Source organism: Choloepus didactylus, chromosome 17 (genome assembly GCF_015220235.1).
Source record: "Choloepus didactylus isolate mChoDid1 chromosome 17, mChoDid1.pri, whole genome shotgun sequence".
Classification (NCBI taxonomy): domain Eukaryota; kingdom Metazoa; phylum Chordata; class Mammalia; order Pilosa; family Megalonychidae; genus Choloepus; species Choloepus didactylus.
In genome coordinates, this window is record NC_051323.1 from 11,416,469 (window position 1) to 11,434,802 (window position 18,334).

At 39.5% G+C, this 18,334-nt stretch overlaps 1 protein-coding gene across 2 annotated transcripts in view; it reads right to left on the minus strand.

The window, feature by feature from the left end:
* The window catches only part of CTNNA2 (catenin alpha 2), a 1,138,501-nt gene that overhangs the window by 78,416 nt on the left and 1,041,751 nt on the right, over window positions 1-18,334 (minus strand). For both annotated transcript variants that reach the window (XM_037807219.1, XM_037807218.1), the window contains exons 10-12: window positions 14,058-14,150; window positions 12,929-13,085; window positions 6,711-6,911 (exon numbers count right to left, since the gene is read on the minus strand). In XM_037807219.1, the coding sequence (XP_037663147.1) occupies window positions 6,711-6,911; window positions 12,929-13,085; window positions 14,058-14,150 (451 nt within the window). The remainder of the gene's footprint in view (window positions 1-6,710; window positions 6,912-12,928; window positions 13,086-14,057; window positions 14,151-18,334) is intronic.

Sequence of the window (18,334 nt, forward strand, 5' to 3'; positions counted from 1 at the left end):
GTAGGTGCCAAATGACTGTCGCAGGAAATCAGATTCGTGGGAGTGCCAAGGTGTGGGGTTGGCCTGTGGAGTTAGGGAGAGGATATCACCAACAAGGAAGAACCTAGCTAGGGCTGAAGAGGATGGGAAAAATATAGAAAGGTCAACCAAGCGGGGTGGTCATTTTGGGGTCACGTTCACCAGGATAAACTAAGCTTCTCTGGTTCTTATGTCCAACTGTTGCTGCAGGTCCTCCAGCTCCTAGCAAAGCTTCCCATTTCTCCTAATCAAAACTATTGCTGGGGTACCCCAGTGGTGTACGGCGTGGGCTCCCAAATGAGGGACCATTAGCATATTCTGACCTTCCTGATCCAAACACCTGTCACTGATGTGCTGCTTCCCTACTGCCAGAGAATCTGGGGGGCGAGGGGCTTACCACTACCTCAGTTGTCCACAGTTGATGCATCCTGGCCAACAATTCCAGCACTGGCACTACTGGACAAATTATGCAGGCCCCTTCCCTGCTGCACTGCCACAACTGTGAATGCTGGTCCCTGAGGCACTTAAAGTGACAAAGAAATGCCATATCCTTCGCAGTTGCCAGGATTCTGTAACTATGTTGTGATTTGTGCATAAACAGAGTCTCATGCACTTCCTTTTTGTCTCACTCTGACAGATGAGTGCTTAGAAATGTCCAGCTTCTATGCTCCCCTATGTGACCCCAAATTTATATCACACATAGGTATTTATGAGTCTTCCTATAGTCACCCCACTGCATCATGTTAAAGGTTTCATTATCAGGATGAAATGGTGCATCCCATCTTCTGCTGTTAAGATGTGCTTCTCAGGGGTTTCTTTTGCCCCCCATACAGAGATAACTGGACACATCTGAATTCTAACAGAGTATAAAATTTAGAAACAAACCAGTGTGGAGAATACGTTTTCATATTTATACATGGTCAGGGCTTTCTGAGCAAAAATTACTGGCAACTTGGGTCAAAGAATGACTCAAAAGCAATCCCAAGACAGAGAGATTTATAGGATTTCCCAAAAGCTACTTGTGTACATTTCAAAAGGGGATAAAACCAGGAGACATTCATGCATATTCCAAAGGTTTTGTAGCAATCTGGGGACATTTCCTGGTGAGGATTTGTTTACGTTAAAGGGCAAAGATTTCTCTCCCCACTGTTACAGGGAAGGGGGGACAGCAAGTACTAATTCCTAGATGAGCTCCCAGATTCATAATTTCGTGTGCATCAGTCATGTAGAAAAGGCACTGAGACAAACTAGACACTGCATATTTAAGGACTGTTAAGTGTTTGCTGTTTCCTCCTCATTCCTGCTACACTTCTGATTTCCCAACACCATGAGTACCACAATCACCGACAGGTAAGACATTTCTTACATATTCTCCTCATTTTGACCATTCATAGAGAAATAAAATACTTTACAACAGTAGTAAATGTTATGTTAAAATATATTTTAAAATATATCACAATGTCTAGGTGGAACAGTCATGATCAATACAGCTTTTAATTGAAATGCATTACTTTTATAATCTAATCTTAAGGTCAGTCGTGGAGAAATGATTTTAGCTGGGATGCTCCCTCTTGTGTATGATATTTCATATTTTTTGTCTGCTCAATAAGGCTACTCCCTCAACTTCTTTTTATATAAGTCTTACCTCCCTCTGCAAACCCTGCCCTATACCTATAGCCACAGGTATAGACAGGTCACCCAGACCTGTCTGTTCACAAAAGTCAATCTAATTGGCAGCAGAAATCAGTTTAAATGGAGGGAGTGGGCCACAAGACGGCCAAACAGATTGGCTCCTTTTGATATGTAGCAAGTGGGAGGAAAAGAAATCTCTGTTTATCCTGGAATCTTGAGCTGTGAGCCTGAGGCTGCTGGTGGACATATTCTCTGCTGAAAAAAGAAAGCACCATGTCCTAATTTCTTATAGTCACTTAATCAATGCAATGTGTACTTATTAAGTGCTAATTAGGTAGTAGCACCATTCTAGGGCCTGGGTACTTACAGAAGCCTCTGCCCTCTAAGAGCTGCCAGTCTAGAGGTGGACACAGACATTCAGCTGAAGGGGACACACTAAATGTGAAAGCACTGAAGAGTCTCAATGTTGTCACCAACTGAGACTTGAGCTAGATCTCAAAGGATAAGTTCACAAAACAGATGTAGAGGAGGAGGAGGAAGTGGAGAACATTGCAGGGAGGTGAGTGGGAGCAGCACAGATGCATTTTGCTTGGAGAATAATGAAGACACACGTTTGGATGAAGCAAACTGTTTATACAGAGGATTCATTGGCAATAATTGCCCATGTGGCACACCGTCACCAAGAAGCCAGGGAAAAGTGTCATGTATAGTCAAGATCAATAATATTGACCATTTTTAGATGACAAAACATCAAGCAATATATGACAAAACTAAGACCCAGAGACATTAACTCATTTGTTTAAGGTTACGGTTAGTCGGTAGAAGTAAAAAAAAAAAAAAAACAATTATTCTGATTCCTAACTTGGATTATTTCTGTTACACTGTACTGTCTCAACCACTTCCCCCAATAATATTTCCATTTTTGGTGTTTCAAATTTGCTGATCCTCTTACATTTTGTAAGGAAATATATGGAAATAATGTAAAAAATAATCTGTTCTTCTGAAACGTTAGGTTACAGAAGCATATAAGTAAAAATCATACCATCTGTGTGGCCCACATGTTCTCCAAAATAATAGAATTTCAATCTCTGCATACAGAATGCTCAATAACTTAGAAACCTCACTAACAATACTTTATTTTTTTCTATTTCTTCTTCCATTTTTTTTCAGTCTATTGTCCCTCTGAAGAAGGCATTGTTTGCAGAATTGCAAAGCTGTAAAAATCACACTCATATTGATGAGAACTTGCATCAGCTATCAAATTTACAAAAAGGACATTTCAATATAATCGCTCAGTGAAGAATGGGCCACTTCATCTAAATATGACATCAGTGAATGAGCTTTCACCCCCCTCAGCCTCCTGCAGCAACCTGACTTTGTAAATGTGATCTCTGGAGATGGGTCTGGTCAAGCGTGCACTTACTTCTAAGCTGTTGGCAATATGTTATCATCCGGGTTTTATGGAAAATCTCATCCAGTACGCCATGTACGTATTTAATGGGTCTGCTGTAGATCCAGTTTATCGTGTTTTCATCCGCATAGATAAGTTTTGTAAAAACTAAACAGGCACAAGTTTTATATAACACTGCTCTGGAATTTTAACGTATTAATAATGCTTAAAATCCTTCTCTCACATTTATTTCAGCATCTATCTCAACACAAAAGGCACTGTTAAGCTGAACACTCTCTTTAGCGAGGAAGTAAAATAATTCATGGAAAATAAACCACAAGCGGTTCTGTCACTCTCTGGATATCTCACAATTTCATAGGGCTTCAGTCCTGCAGTCCTTTGCATGTCTAAACAGGGGCTGGCCTGTTTGCAAACACCTACAGCAGCCACTTCTGGTCTAATCAAGACCTCCTTAGCATTTTGCTCCTTTGAAGATTCCTCTCTGTAATCTACTCCCACCCCACTTGCACCCCAAACCATATATCCACAGAACACAGGCTCCATCTTTTCCCCTGTTCAAGTTTGTTCCTATTTTGGGATATTTCTTCACCTTAGAGCATTGATTCTCAATGGAGTTGATTTTGGCTCTCCTGCCTCCACCCTCCAGGGATGGTTGGAAATAGCTAGGGATATTTTTGGTTGTCGCAACTTGGAGAGGGAGGAGGTGCTGCTGGCATCTAGTGGGTAGATGCACAGGAAAGTCCTTCCATAATAATGAATTTTCCAGATCAAAGTACCAACAGTTCAGAGGTTGAGAACGTCTACCTCAGGGTCTTGAATCTAATAACTCAGGTGTACAACTGGACAGAATCTGGTAGGTTGCTGCAAGGCCAAAATAAAACAAAACAAAAGGAAAGGACATTTTGTGTTCTGTGTCGTAGACTTCTTTCCTTTTTCATCATCCTTCCTCTTGGCACCTTCCCCTTCTTGTCTACTGCCTGTATTCTCTCCCCAAAATATAAAATACTCTCAGGGAAAAATTTGATAAGCTATAAGGAAAAGAAACCAATTCATTTCAGTTCTAAGGATATTTTAATCAGGAGCAAAACATTATCCCAAAGGTAGAAATTTGGGCCTCAGTGATATGCATAGGAGTTTTCTTTTGATGACATATGTCTCCCTTAGCATAGCCAGGGAAAGGACTAATTCATTGTAAAAAATATGTCAAACCAACAAAACCTTGCCCAGTCATATTCATAGAATTGACTCTCCATGGGTTTTCTCCACGCAAGGGCATTCCCTAACTTTTCTTTTTAGCACTCAGTGAGTTAGCTAAAGTTTTTGCTTTTTTCCTTAGCCTCTAGCTACTCATAGAGAGACACTATTTTGCCTATTTAGGAAAGAGAAGAACAGTGGGGACAAAAAGAAAAGAATCTATATACCTTTGTGTATTCTAGTTCTTAGATCACTGAAACCCACTTTTCCTTGACACGTACTCATATTTTCTACCATAGTTTTGTATAAACTGTCCATTTCGATCTCTTCTACCTGGTTGTTTTCCTAGTTATCGTCAACAGATCCTGCAAAATAGAGATCACGTAAATGTCTAGCTCATCTTCTCTCTTCAAATAGGAATTGCATGTGGACCTCAGGGTAAGGAAGTGCCTTTGGTTAACTCCCCAGAGTGTTCAATCACTGTAAGGCAGAGGAGGGATGGGAATTTTAAAAGTTCTGACAGTGCACAAGTTAGCGCAAAATCTTGATTAACAACAATCCAAGATGGATTGCTCTGTTTCATTGATTTTTTTTTCTTTTTCAGTAAAAACATCAACCATAAAATTACTTACATTTCACACCTTTGGTGAAAATTATTTTAAAATGTCTCAATCAACTCAGTACACTGTCCCTGCCTTTGCATAGATTTTGATACAACAGGCACTACTCCTTCTGTTCATTAAAGCAGCCCAAGATACAATAAGAAATGTCTCTAAAATGTCTCTTGAACAATGCCTGAATTCTTTGGGGGCACAGAGTCACATGGGAATTGGCATTATGCCCTTTATATTTCATCAGCTATTAATTATCAGTCCTACCACTCACAAGCAGGCATGAGCTGAGAGTCTTGTCTCTAGCATCCATTTGCTAGGCATAATTTCCATCCTTTTCTGACATGCTGTACTTAGTGTCGAGTACATAAGAAAAGGCTGCTATGTGTCAGATACACTAGAGAAAGCTGAGACTTTCTAATAGAATAGAACTAATGGGCCAGGAGCTGAAAACCAACCGGTCCTTGAGTTGGAGAGTAAAATTCCAGTTTCTAATTCTTCAAAGTGCAGAAAGAAATATTGTAAGGCTTGCTTTGTGTTGTTCTACTGCATGCAAAGGGCAAGGCTATTTGGAAGAAAACTGTGCTGCCTTTCAGCTAATTATAATGTGGGTATACCTTATTATCATCATAATCATTTTTGTTATTATTTTTAATTCTAAGTCTGCGAAGATTTCAAGAAGAGCAACACTCCTTAGATGTGTTTCTTTATTATCTGATTTTGCACTATTCCCTTTCTATTTTAGACACGGTGACCAATGTCTGGGTTATGTGTTGGTTTTCCTTGCTGTTCCAGGTTAACGTAGCTACAGAAGACTTTGTAAATACCCTTTTCCCTGTAGAAGGAAAGACATTTCCACTAATGTGCCTTATCATGCAGAATTTGGAATACTTCTATATTTGATCTTTCAAGGGCACATCTATTTTATAAATGTTTAGTGAAGTCCACCAAAGGCACCATTGGGGTTTGAGGGGAATGCACCTCTGTACAGACAGATCACCCAATTTATTCAGAACTTCATTCTCATATTACCTCATAAATACAAATACACAGTGCATGAGGGATTTAAGAAAGTGCCTGAGGTCTGCAGACACTAGTCAAGAGGAAGCATCTACTAAAAGGAGACCAGTCTTTGATACAACTGTTCAAGGTTGTGGGTCATTCTGCTAACTCAGTGTAACTAAGCCTTCTTCTATTCCAATGTACCTAGAGCTAGGAAGTCTACCACAATCACCATGTCTCACCACATGAGTGATTCTCAAGTGGGAAACCATGGACTAGAAGGTTCTCCTAGAGGGGCAGGGCATACGCTGAATCTAACTCTTTTTCAGCAACCACCACCTCCTTTCTTTGAGGACTCCATATCCATGTAACATCTAGTGCCTTTATGCTTTTCTCCTGGCTGTGCAGAATCCTTCCTCCTGGCCCTGTCCTCTCAAGCAATGAATGGAGGAATGGTTTTCAAGTTCAAGGTTCCAAGGTCCAAGCACATCTCCCCTATTTGCTAGCCTTGTGACCTCAGTCCAGTGTCTTAACTGATTCAAGTTTCAGTTTTCTCATTTGTAACTGAAATTAATAAAAATGTTCTGCCTACTTCATAAGGTCCTTGTGAGAAATTATGAAGTAATATATAAATGTAAAGCAAGAACATTAGTGTTATTCTCCAAAAGTTATTGAAATTCAAACTCAAGAGACAAAGAAAGAGTCCTCAGTGTGCCTCCCCTTCCATGATGATCTGTAATTTGCAAGCATAAAGACCTAGAGAAACCAACAAAACAATTCATTCAGATACAGACATTAATCATTGCATTGGCATTTTGGCTGGATCAAATATCCAGGCTTACCTGTCTCTGAGAGCAATTTTGTAGCTTCCAGCACCTTCTCGGTATATACCCCAGCTTCATAGTTCTCCATCTCAGCGTTGATGATGTGTATGACTCGGGCTGCCCGTCCCCTGATAGCCCCCGCAGTCCGGTCCAGGGTGTCCACATCCCCTTCTTGGAGGGCAATCACACACTTGTTCACATCCTCCAAGATGTGGTTTTCTGTGGAGAGGGCACATTTATATGATTTTACATCACTCATTCAATCAATAACCAATCAGAGACTGTTTTACCAACTATCATGTGCCCTTGCCTTGCACATCTCAATTCATGCTTAATAACCTAGAAATGGCATTTAAAGGACATAAGTTATCATTGCATTAGTGGTTCTCAAATTAGAGCAGTACTTGGAGGGCTTATAGCATCACACAGACCACTGGGTACCACTGCTAGAGTTTCTGATTAAGTAGGTCTAGGGAGGGACCTAAGAATTTGCATTTCTATCAAGGGTTCAGGGGACACTGAGGCTGCCAGTCCAGAGACACACTTTGAGGACCAGTGACTTAAAGAATATCCCTTCCTTTGATTCAAAGTTTAAGATTTACTACATGACAGGCCATTAAGGAGTGGTTATGGCAGCCAACAGGAAGTCAATCTGCCCAAGTAGAAATACTTCTATACATGACCAGAGTCAACGCTTCATGTGCATGCCAAACTGTGCAATGAACAAAGATCACCCAGTCCTTTAAAGTCATGCCCTACCCAAGGTATACGTGACTGGGGAAAAGGATCACAGAGTTCCCCAAAATTAAAATATAATCCAGTCTCCTGGCCAGTTCCCTCAAATTAGAGTCAAGGCCAGCCCCCAACTCTTGTTATTGTCCAAAGCGGAACACAAGCAGGCAGGAGAGCTTCACTATCTGTGAGCACTGGAGAATGCAGTGTAGTTGCGTACAGCTTAGCAAGTGCACAACTTTGTGTTCCATGTCCATCATGGGATCTATAATTGTGTCCCTTGAACATTCTTTAGAAACCAATTTCTAAGGATATCTTCAAAAAAGTTAATGCTCTACTGAAAGGAAAAAGGAATTTAAGCTGCACTGCATACACACACACACATGTACTTTAAATAAGTAAATGGAACAAGTTTGGAGAAATTCTTAAGGGATCTGCTAATGGTTTAATAATTATAACGCAAAATCAGTGAATAGTTAAAAATGGATTAAAATAGGTTACTAACGCTTTAAGAAGTTTCTGGGGCTAGTTCTGATTTTAAAATTCCTAAAGGAGAGATGGGAGCATGCCCAACAAATCCCAGTCTCCTCTATGGATCTCTCTTACTTTCATTAAACCAAGAAACTCAGAGGGAATATTTGTTCTTTTAGAACACTGGGTAGAAAATCACTTTCAAAGTATGACTTACTTTCATAAAATAACATTCATTTGACCCAGTACAGTGTGATTTCCTCACTCAAACAGTTATAGTTATCCAATTCCCTCCTTTTCTAGTTCTTTAATTTCAAATATAAATTAGATTAGAAAAATAAATGCAATGTTTAAATTCTAGTATTCAGATTTGTTAAACTCACAAAAAGCAGTACTCTCTGAAGGCTGATATTTTCCAGGGAGAAATTGAAAGACACAGTTATGAAAATACAGATTTAAAAAACTTTGATTTTGATTGTACATCATGCAAACTCATCTAAAAGAGTACTTGAGAAAAAGATTTACTCAAATTAAACTTGGTACAAGATTTAACTGCAAAAGTTTGATTCAAATGAGCCTTTCTTACTGCCCTGCTAGATTCCTCAGGACAATTAAAATGTGCCCTGGCCCAGTTGCTAAAAGGGCTTTCATGTCAAAAACATGCACCCAGCTGCCATTTTTTTTTTTTTTTTTACTAGCATAGATGTATAAGAATAAGCCTAGTTACTGCATTCCTCCACATAGTTTAAAGGTGATGTTTTGGAATTGAAGGCAAAACAATGAGAAGTCTGTCAATTATACTAGCTACTAATCCCTGTGGAGTTAGTACAATTTAAAAAAAAACAAACTCCAGAAGCCTATTCATGACCCAATATCTTAAAATGAAATGAAATACTGTTTTTTTTTTAATCTAAAACTGTCATGCAGAATGTGCAACTAATTTAATTATATAAGAGACAATAAAAATATATACTTTTATAGATAGAACTATACCCATCAGAAAAAAGCCAGTTTACAGTGAACATTCATATCAAAAACACTGCTTTTAAAAAGTCAAATTGTCAACTAACTCTTTAAAGGCTTAGTCAGGTTCATCATGTTGCCTGAATAAAGTATTCATTGATTTTACAATTTACTAATTAACTTATGTTTCTAAGTCAATTTTTTTTAAATGCTAAGATAGGTTGTTCAGTGTTTCTCAACTTTCTCCAATAAGATGTACTCTTTTTAAGGAAAATAAATCACAGTTCCCTCAAGATAGAAGTTGCATGGATGGATGGTATAAAAATTGTGTAAAAGGTGCTATGATTCATTAGGGTTTTAAAATAAATTTGTATTTCATTATGCTAAGTAACCAAATGTATTTGAAAAAGAGCTTTACCTGTTCATGCAGACATATTCATTTTGTCAAAAGTGTGCACTTTGCGTATATAAGGATTCCTAGACATCTTGCAATAACTTTTTTCCTCCGACTTCCTGCCCCTGCAGGAACCCCAGGTTTGGAAGCATGTGTCTACTGTCTTTCAAGAAGGGCAGGGAAATATGCAATGGCAGAAGCCACACTTGATTCATAATTACATTCCTGACTGTGCTTTGAGCATAGCAGGCAATCTAAGAAGAGATACTGAATGAATATGTCCACTGAAGAGGGGCCGTCAATTACATATTTTTATCGTAAGGTACTTGCAAGAGAAAGAATTCATGAAGTAAGAAGAGGGAGGAATGCTTTCCAACTGAAAAAGAATACAGAGGTGAAAGCAGTAATAAAAGGAACTTGTATTCCAGAGATTACTCTAATGTTGGAGAAACTAGCCAGGTACTTTGCGTCATCCTGATATGCTGCTTTGTACAAAAACATGTCATAAAACACTCGACTGCAACATCTTTTGCAATAAACTTCCTTGAATTTTCGCCATCTCGCCATTGAAAAAATAATGTAATTTTGTTAGAAAAAATCACTGATGACCAAACTACTTGACCATTATAAATTTCCAAGCTAGAGTTTCTAAATTAGAGCGCTAAGTTCACTGCATAAATTTTTTAAAGAAGACAAAATCAAAGCCCAGGAGTAAAAAAGGGCAAATGGCAAACAAGCAAACAAAAAACAATTCAAGACACTAAAGGGCTGAGTTATTAGTGTTTTTAGATCTCAGATTCCTGCTATTTTGTGAGGCAAAAACCAAGAATTAAACTGTCAGGTGGGTAAAGCCAAAACGCACGTTTTAAAACACTATTAAAAATTGTAGCTTTGCCCAGTGGGAAAAGTTTAAATGTTCTAACACAGCCATTTCACTTTTTTATGAGCCCCGGCCACATGTGAAAATTGGTTTTGCCCCTGTAATATTAATAGCTAACATCACTGCACCCCAACCTTGTTGCATTTCATATGGAAGAATTAAACACTTATACACGCACAAGCTCAGGTAGCATGAGAGGAAAAGAAAAAACTACAACCCTTTAAAAACAAAGATTAATTTTTGTTTGTTTGTTTTTTAAATAGAGTTTCCTGCCAGAGTAGATAGTCCCCTAAGAAGAAACTGATATATAAAATATCATTAATGCCATTTCAAAATATCTCCTGGGCCAAACTTGCAATTTACTGATGCAAATGTTTTGGCTCCAGCTTGTGGAAGAGGCAGCACGTAGTTTCCCCAACTCTTGGTCTGTGTCCAACAGCATAGCAGCAGGACAGAGTGGGCTGTGTCATTATTTGTCAAGCCCGGTCTGTGGAAAGGTGCCTGCCGCCTCCGATTGTCAACTCCAAAGGCATGTTCCAGCAGGCCCTGCCAAGTCTGGCTCCCTGACAGCCCCTGTTCATTTTCCCATCGTGGCATGCCACGGCACTTGCACCACTGGGGTTGGACCGCGCCACGTTATCAGTGGAAGCCAAAGCCTTGGCTTGTTACTGGTAATAATGAGATGCACAAAGGAATGGCAGGGAGAAGAGGTGGCAGAGGCAGGACTGGAGGAAGAAAATTACGAAGAGTGTGGCACTCTTGCAAAAGACTCAGATAAGATCCCTTCACCTTGCTTTTCCCCACCCACAGAAAAGTTCGCATGTGTGTTTAAAGAAGAGGATAGATAGGTAAGTTTTAAGTTCTGAAATGATTCATCTCTGTAAAAGGCAGTCTGTATTTTCTGCTTATTTGTAGGTAGAATGGGAGGCAGTGGAAGATTCCATGGGCTACTGGCATTGCTAGGTGAATCACTGGGTGCAAGGCTCCACACTAGGAGCCCCTGCTCACTACTAGGTGCTCCTTTACTCATCTTGCCAAGGAGTGACTAGGCCCTGGAAAGGAGATTAGGTTTGGAGGCCACCCCTCTGCTCCCCATTCCCCAAAACCCTGACCCCCTATCTGCCATACTTCTCAGCACCTTATTAGATACACGTTTTCTTTGGGTGTCTTTTAAGTCTATAGGACTTAGCCATGAATACAGCCAAAATTCGGGGAAGGGTAACATATTGGGTTCTTTATCAGCCAATCCCTAGATATGGGGATATGTGAATAGACAGTTGCTTTGGCAGGTCATCAAAAATAAACACTTTAAGAATGCAAAACAATACAGTTTCCAACAGGGATTGGAGACTGGAATGAGGATACCAGGATGTGATGAGAAGGGAGTTGAAAGTAGAAAGCACCAAGGAAATTTCACTCCTATCTTGACTTTCAAGAACTCTATAGCTTCTGAAAAGAGGATGACCTGGATTTTACTACCATCCTTTTCCAAGTTACCTATCCTCTTTCAAAGATTCAGTTTCTTCAGAGGAAAAGTTAGAATACTAATACCTGTTTTATAAAACCTTGGTGAGAATTAAAACCAAGAGCAGAGAAGGAGGCAGATTATAGATTCTGAGCTGTTAGCTCATTTTTCCCACCTGCCTTGCCTTATCCTCCATCGTTGCACTGTTGGCTTTTTGATCATCCTAAAATCTGCAGGTTTGACTATGCTGCTCTCAGATAAGCCTGAAACACAGCCTCCAGTGGGAATTCACTGTCTGTTTCTTCATAGAAAGGAAAGAGTGCACCTAGGAAAAATTTCCAAGCAATATGGCCTCCCCCCAGAGAGCTCCACACGCCTGTGGGTGGAATCAATACCTGGTTGAAACTGCTGATTTTAACACCTCATAGAGGAGGCAGAAGTTTCCAGTGACCTCTTCCCCTCCATGGCTGTTCAAGGTGAACCAGGTCAAACATGTTTGCTCAAATATGTTCAGGAAAAGGCCCATTTGCCAGCTGGTGACACAATCTCAAAACACAGCTGATGAGCCTTACTACTGGTCAAATTAACTCCACGGTTATTCAAACCCATTAGCATCCTCTCAGTTGGACTTCATTTATGAAGAAGAAAGATACGATTTCAAGTGAAGACTAGTTCTATTTTCTTTCACTCACTCCCTCCCACAACCTCATGGCCAAGTGTTCAAAGCCTCCACAGCTCCCAAATGCCTTTGAAAGGGTTCATCCAGTGGCTGAAACTTCTACCTGTTTGATCACAAAGCTGGGCAACTTAGCTAACTGGAAAAACAACCCAGTTAACATACCCAAATTGGAATTTGCTGATTATAAGTTTTCAGACATGGGGGTGAACCAATGTTTTGCTTTATCCATATCCCAACCTCTTTTTTTTTTTTTTTTTTGGATGAGTGATTTAGATGTACAAAAGGCCATATGCATAAAAAAAAAAAAAACAAAAAAAAAAAAACAAAAAAACCTGAGTAAAGGAAAAAAGAGGGGCAATGGGAGGAAATCTGAAACTCCTTAATTATCTGTTCAGGTTTATGACATCTTTACTAGAACAAAAAAAGAAGACAAAACTTTCCTCCTTATGCCTTCACTCAGTGTTTTGAAAGAACATACACACAAAAGAGGAATTTTCAAGAGGGTGTTATAATCACATTTGCAGAGATGATTGAAAGTGCAAAGGGCCTAGGAGAGCCCTTGAAACAGAGACCCATGACATTGACAAGCTCTTTCTCATCTCATGTTTTTATCCTTCAGCCGCCTTGTCAGAAGCCCGTCCGCGGTGATTACCTGAGACCGAGAGGAAGTCGTCCACGGAGGTGATATCATCCACCGCCTCGGTCAGCACTCGCACCTGCTTCTCCCACTGGTCTTTGAAGACGTCCATGTTATCCTGAGCCACTTTGCTCTGTGGCCGGGCGGCCAGTGTGAGCGCAGCATTGATGACCTATTTGCCAGAAATAATTCAGGGACATGATGACCACATCCTTCAAAGAGGAGAACAAGTGAGTCAAAGACCCCGTGGAAGCCACGGACCTTCGAGCTTCTACAGACAAGTGGATGGCTCAGCATTCAGAAAGGACAACCAAAAGCATGGAAGCTAAAATAGGTTATCAACTGCCATTAGGTTTTGTTTGCTTCACTTTTTTTTTTGAAGACACAGTAATTAGCTTAAGATTTCAAAAAGTACTCAAAGGCATTTCCTATTTACTCAGATATGGCAGAAATATAACTTTTGCTTTCTGCATGTGGAAGCTTACAATTTAGTTGTTGAGACAAGGTAAATAGATGTGGAGTGTTTAAATAACAACCAAAAACATACAGAGCAAAGTCAAAGTGGATGGAAAAGACACTAATAGTCACAGTTATTCTGAAGAGACTGTAGTACTTAGAGCTACTTTTTGAGAAAGGTAGGACTTGAAACAGCCCAGGAATGATAAGTTGCCTTTTCCAGTGACAGGAAATGAGGCAAGGCAAGGAAAGGAGTGATACGAAAGCTGGAATTTGGAGGGTTCTGAATAGCAGGTCACTGGGGGCCTTTTTAATTTTCTTTTTTAGACAAGTTGTGAGTTTACAGAAAAATCATGCATAAAATACAGGATTCTCATAAACCATCCCATCACCCACAACTTGCATTGGTGTGGAACATTTGTTACAATTGATGATAGCACATTTATAATTATACTATTAATTAAAGTCCCTGGTTTAATTTAGGGTTCACTGTTTGTGCAATGTAGTTCCATAGACTTTTTTAAAATTTTTATTCTGCTACTAAAAACATAATCTACCACTTCCCATTTTATTGTATTCAGATATATTTCAGTGCTGCCAATTGCATTCACAATATTGCGCTAACGTCCCCACCATCCATTACCCAAATAACATTCGTGCCTTTTGAAACACAGAGAACAAGGCTTACCTGGGGACACAGACTGTCAATCTGGGTGGCTGCCATCCGGACTAATTTCACCCCTTCCTCATTGTTGGAGATGGAGCAGGCCAAATTAGCAACCTGTAACCAAGAGAAATCAAGTGGAAATCACAATGGGGCAAAGGGAAAATGTCTCGCACGTCCTCACGCCTTCTCTGAAGAGTGCCGCGTCATGGAAAAACTTTTTGCAAATAAGATAAGGGCAACCTTCAGAAATGAACTAAATATTACTAGGTCTTAGGCTGAATGAATGAGGCATTTCTGCCAGATGAGCAGGAAGCTAATAAGAAAGTATTGCTTTGAGATTCTTAAGTGCACACAATGATATATTGTAACCAAGTACTTTGAACCTTTTTCCCCTAAGGACTGCCCTGATTTGTCTACACTCTCACTTAGGCCCACTGAGACCCTGCCTGAGAGTAGAACACGATGATCTTGGATTCATCAGCACTAAACTCAGACCATCAAGATAAATACTACAAGCAATGCTTTGGATTTAAAAGAGATATGAAAGTTAGAGTGTGCTGTCCAAACGATCCCAGATCTACCTACCAATGTCAGTCCCCAAGATGTTAGTCCACCAGCAGCCAACTCAGATGAATTCAAGGTTGAGGCGGGCATGAGCAATGGGTAGAAAAGGCTGATAGAATCCAACAGGCAATGGTGGAAATTGTAGCAAACTGGAAAATGCAGCATTGGTATAAAAGCATTTTTTGCACTACACTAGCTGTGATCGTCAAGTTCATGTGTCAGTTTGGCCAGGTGATGATGTCCAGTTGTCTGGGCAAGCAAGCACTGGCCTAACTGTTACTGCAAGGACATTTTGTGGTTGGATAATAAACCAAAGGCTGGTTTATTAAATCATCAATTGATTGCATGTGTGGCCGATTACATCTACAATTGACTAAGGGAGTGTCTTCTGCAATGAGAAAATCCAATCAGTTGGATTTAATCCAATCAGCTGAAGACTTTTAAGGAGAAGAGAGAACTTTCATTTTTTCTTCAGCCAGCCAGCTTCTTCTGGGGAGTTTATCGGAGACCTTCACTGGAATTTCCAGATTGCAGCCTGCCCTGCGGAATTTGGACTCATGCATCTCCAAATTGTGTGAGACACTTTTATAAAATCTCATATTTACAGATATCTCTTGTTGGTTCTGTTTTCCTTGAGAACCCTGACTAACACAAAAGGGCTGAAATGAATTCAAGTACCAAGGTCAAGAGTTTCAGCTTGTGTTATTCATTCTCTTGAAGGAGAGAGAGTTGGTAATACAAGGTCATATTGATTGGTTAAGGTCAACAATATACAAAGCCACGGTCACATCACTGATCAGTCCCATCAGGCTTGTGTCCAGAAGACAGGAGGATTGGGATTAGGAAGGTCAAAGGAGAGGAGAAGGGCAGCCAGGAGTATGAACAGCATGGCAAGTAAAATAGGGGATGACTAGAGAGAAAATCTTCCCTTTTGCATCCTGCTCACCTCTGCCCCCACAAACCAGGCAGCTTCTCTACCAGCCTGGAATGTCCTGGGATATTAAAATGCAGGTGTGTATAGTTACCAATGTAAAAGACATCTTAGAAGCGTGGAGAAAAGGAAAAGCACAGAACTGGAAATCAGGAGGCTGCTGCTTCTCGCCCATCCCCTAGCCAACACTGTGATCTTGGGCATGTCACTTCACCTGCAGAGGACTGCTTCTTTTTCAGGAAAATGAGACCTTTGGTCTCAGAGACTACTTCAGTTAATCTTTAGTAAAAAGAACCTGCTTTGAAGCTTTTGAGTCTATAAAGTCTATTATAATAAGAACTATGAGAAAGCATGGATTATTTGAGCTCCAAAAATGATCATGTCATTTCTTGCCATTTATAGTTTACCTTTGATTCTTCAGATAATTTTTACTATTTTATTTAGTTTTCAAAATAAGTCTATGAGTAAGACAAAGAAAGCTTGTTGCACCCATATGCGGGGAAGGATACTGCTGGGGCATAAGGCTTCTTAAAGACAGAGCAAAGCGTGGTCTCCTAACTTTAGCATCTTTGTGTTATACCTGTATCCTGTATTCTAGTTCTCCTATATTCCAAATGCCTGACTCAGTACATGACAGAAAGCTGATGCACAATACATGTTTATTGAACAGATTAATGAAAAATAGCTTTTAAACTCAGTAGAACTTATTATATACAATGATTTGGAATACACTATGGATAGAGGAGATATATCTTTAATTTGACTGGACAAGTTTTCATATTACTTTCTAGCAGAGGTTACCAACTCTACAATGTTAACAACAGTTTCTACATTCTAGTCCATGAACTGGCAACAGTCCAAGATTCAGTATCTACTGTTCTTGGTGATATGAGAAATATCAGAATAAGATGGTAATTTTTTTATAAAGATTTATGCATTTAATTTAAGCTCTGTCTTAATCTTCAATTAATCTCTTCCTAATTCTGCTGTTGAACAACCTTGCATTTTCTGAAATGACAATTTTAGGTGATGGTTTAGTTTGCTCTTTACCACCCTTGTTTGGTATGTGAATGAAACTTGGGATCACACTTTTACATAGCAGTGGACAATTGTTAAAGAGTTTGGCACATGACTCTATATCATAACAACAAGAAAATTTATAAACTGCTCAGAACCAGGACTTGAGTAATATTTGCTTGCATCTCTGTAAGAAAAGTAAGGAAACTCCAGCACGTCCAATGAAATATTGCCTCAAGATCGAGTCCTCAAGTCCTCAATGACTATGAACACCAAAAAAGAGGGCCAACCAAATTCTCCTGATGGAAGGACGTAATGCTAATGTACCAAATATTCTTGCAAAAACAAAACAGCACAACAAAACCTGGAAATGACCAGCCCTTAGGATCAACTCCTAATTTATGGGAAATTCAGGAGAGAAAGCAACATCATGGAAGCAATCATGAAAAACCCGATGATGGGAACCTGGTTGAAAAAATGGATACACCTTATTTACATCCTAAATAAAACAAACATACTCTAATAAATACATACATGCAAATAAATGCATAGATAATTAATGCATGAATAAAAGTGCATTAATGAAAACTCAAGGAAATTTAAACACCAACAAGATATTTGAAGATAGTAAGAGTTACTATTAATGTTTTAAAGTGTGTGAATGATAATGCAGTTAGTGCACTTTTAATGCACTTTTAAAAGGAGTCCTTAGCTTTCAGAGGTATAAACTGAAATGCTTATGGTTAAAATGAAATGCTTGGGATTTGCTTCATAATTATATGGGATGGGGGAAATGGGTGTGAGTTACAGAAAAATTAAGATTGGCCATCAGTTGATAGTTGCTGAAATTAGACGACAGTATATTGTGGTTCGTTATCTGTTCTCTTCTTTTGATATGCTTGAAATTTTCCATAATAATAAAAAAATCTGTTTCTCTTTTTTTTTAAAGGGAGCAATGACAAAGCATTCTATTACCGACTCTGGTGCAATACTTTCTTCCCCTGTACAAATCTCAGTGTAAATCAGAGAGAAACTGTAGCAAGGTTTAGAGTTCAGGCTTGCAGGAAGAGTATCAGTCTGGAAGAATGAATGGAAAAGAATACTGTAAGTGTACTTCATAAGTCCCAGAGGTGGCTCTCCAGGACACACAGCCTCCCACTCACGTTGGCTGTGGGTCACCTGGCAGAAAGCCAGGCCTGGGAGATGTAGAGTCCAGAAGAGCTGACCTTTCATGCCAGGGAGATACTAACCAGGAACATCCACATGATAATCATGGACTATCTTCAGTGTCTCTATAGAAATGTTTTCTCATCCTTGGTTTAAATAAATTCTGTTATGGTTTAGATCTAGTGTGGGAAACCAAAACCCCAGGAGAATCTTAGCCGAGGTAGCAGTGCTAGCAACGCTTGGCAAAAATAAAGAGCTGGCAACTCCCGATAGTCCTCCAATTATTTGTTCTCTTTGATTTTACTGATCCATAAATCCCAAAGTCTGGCAGCCTCCAGACTGCAATATATGCCTGCTGTTTAAGTTTACTTAAAATCAGAATTTCATTTACCTTGTACTGTATTCTGAAATATTTTGAAAATATTTCCAATATGATGCTCAGGATTTCGTTATCTCCAAAGGCAGGCCTGCAAGTTTTAATTTGGTCATGGATTCCATCCAAATTCTCACCTTTCTTATTTTCCTTTGGCTTGCCTTTCTCTGTTTCTTGCTGGACCAAATCACTGGCATCATGATAACTCCAAACATATTTTTTTTGGTACTGTGACTCTAGATCTCT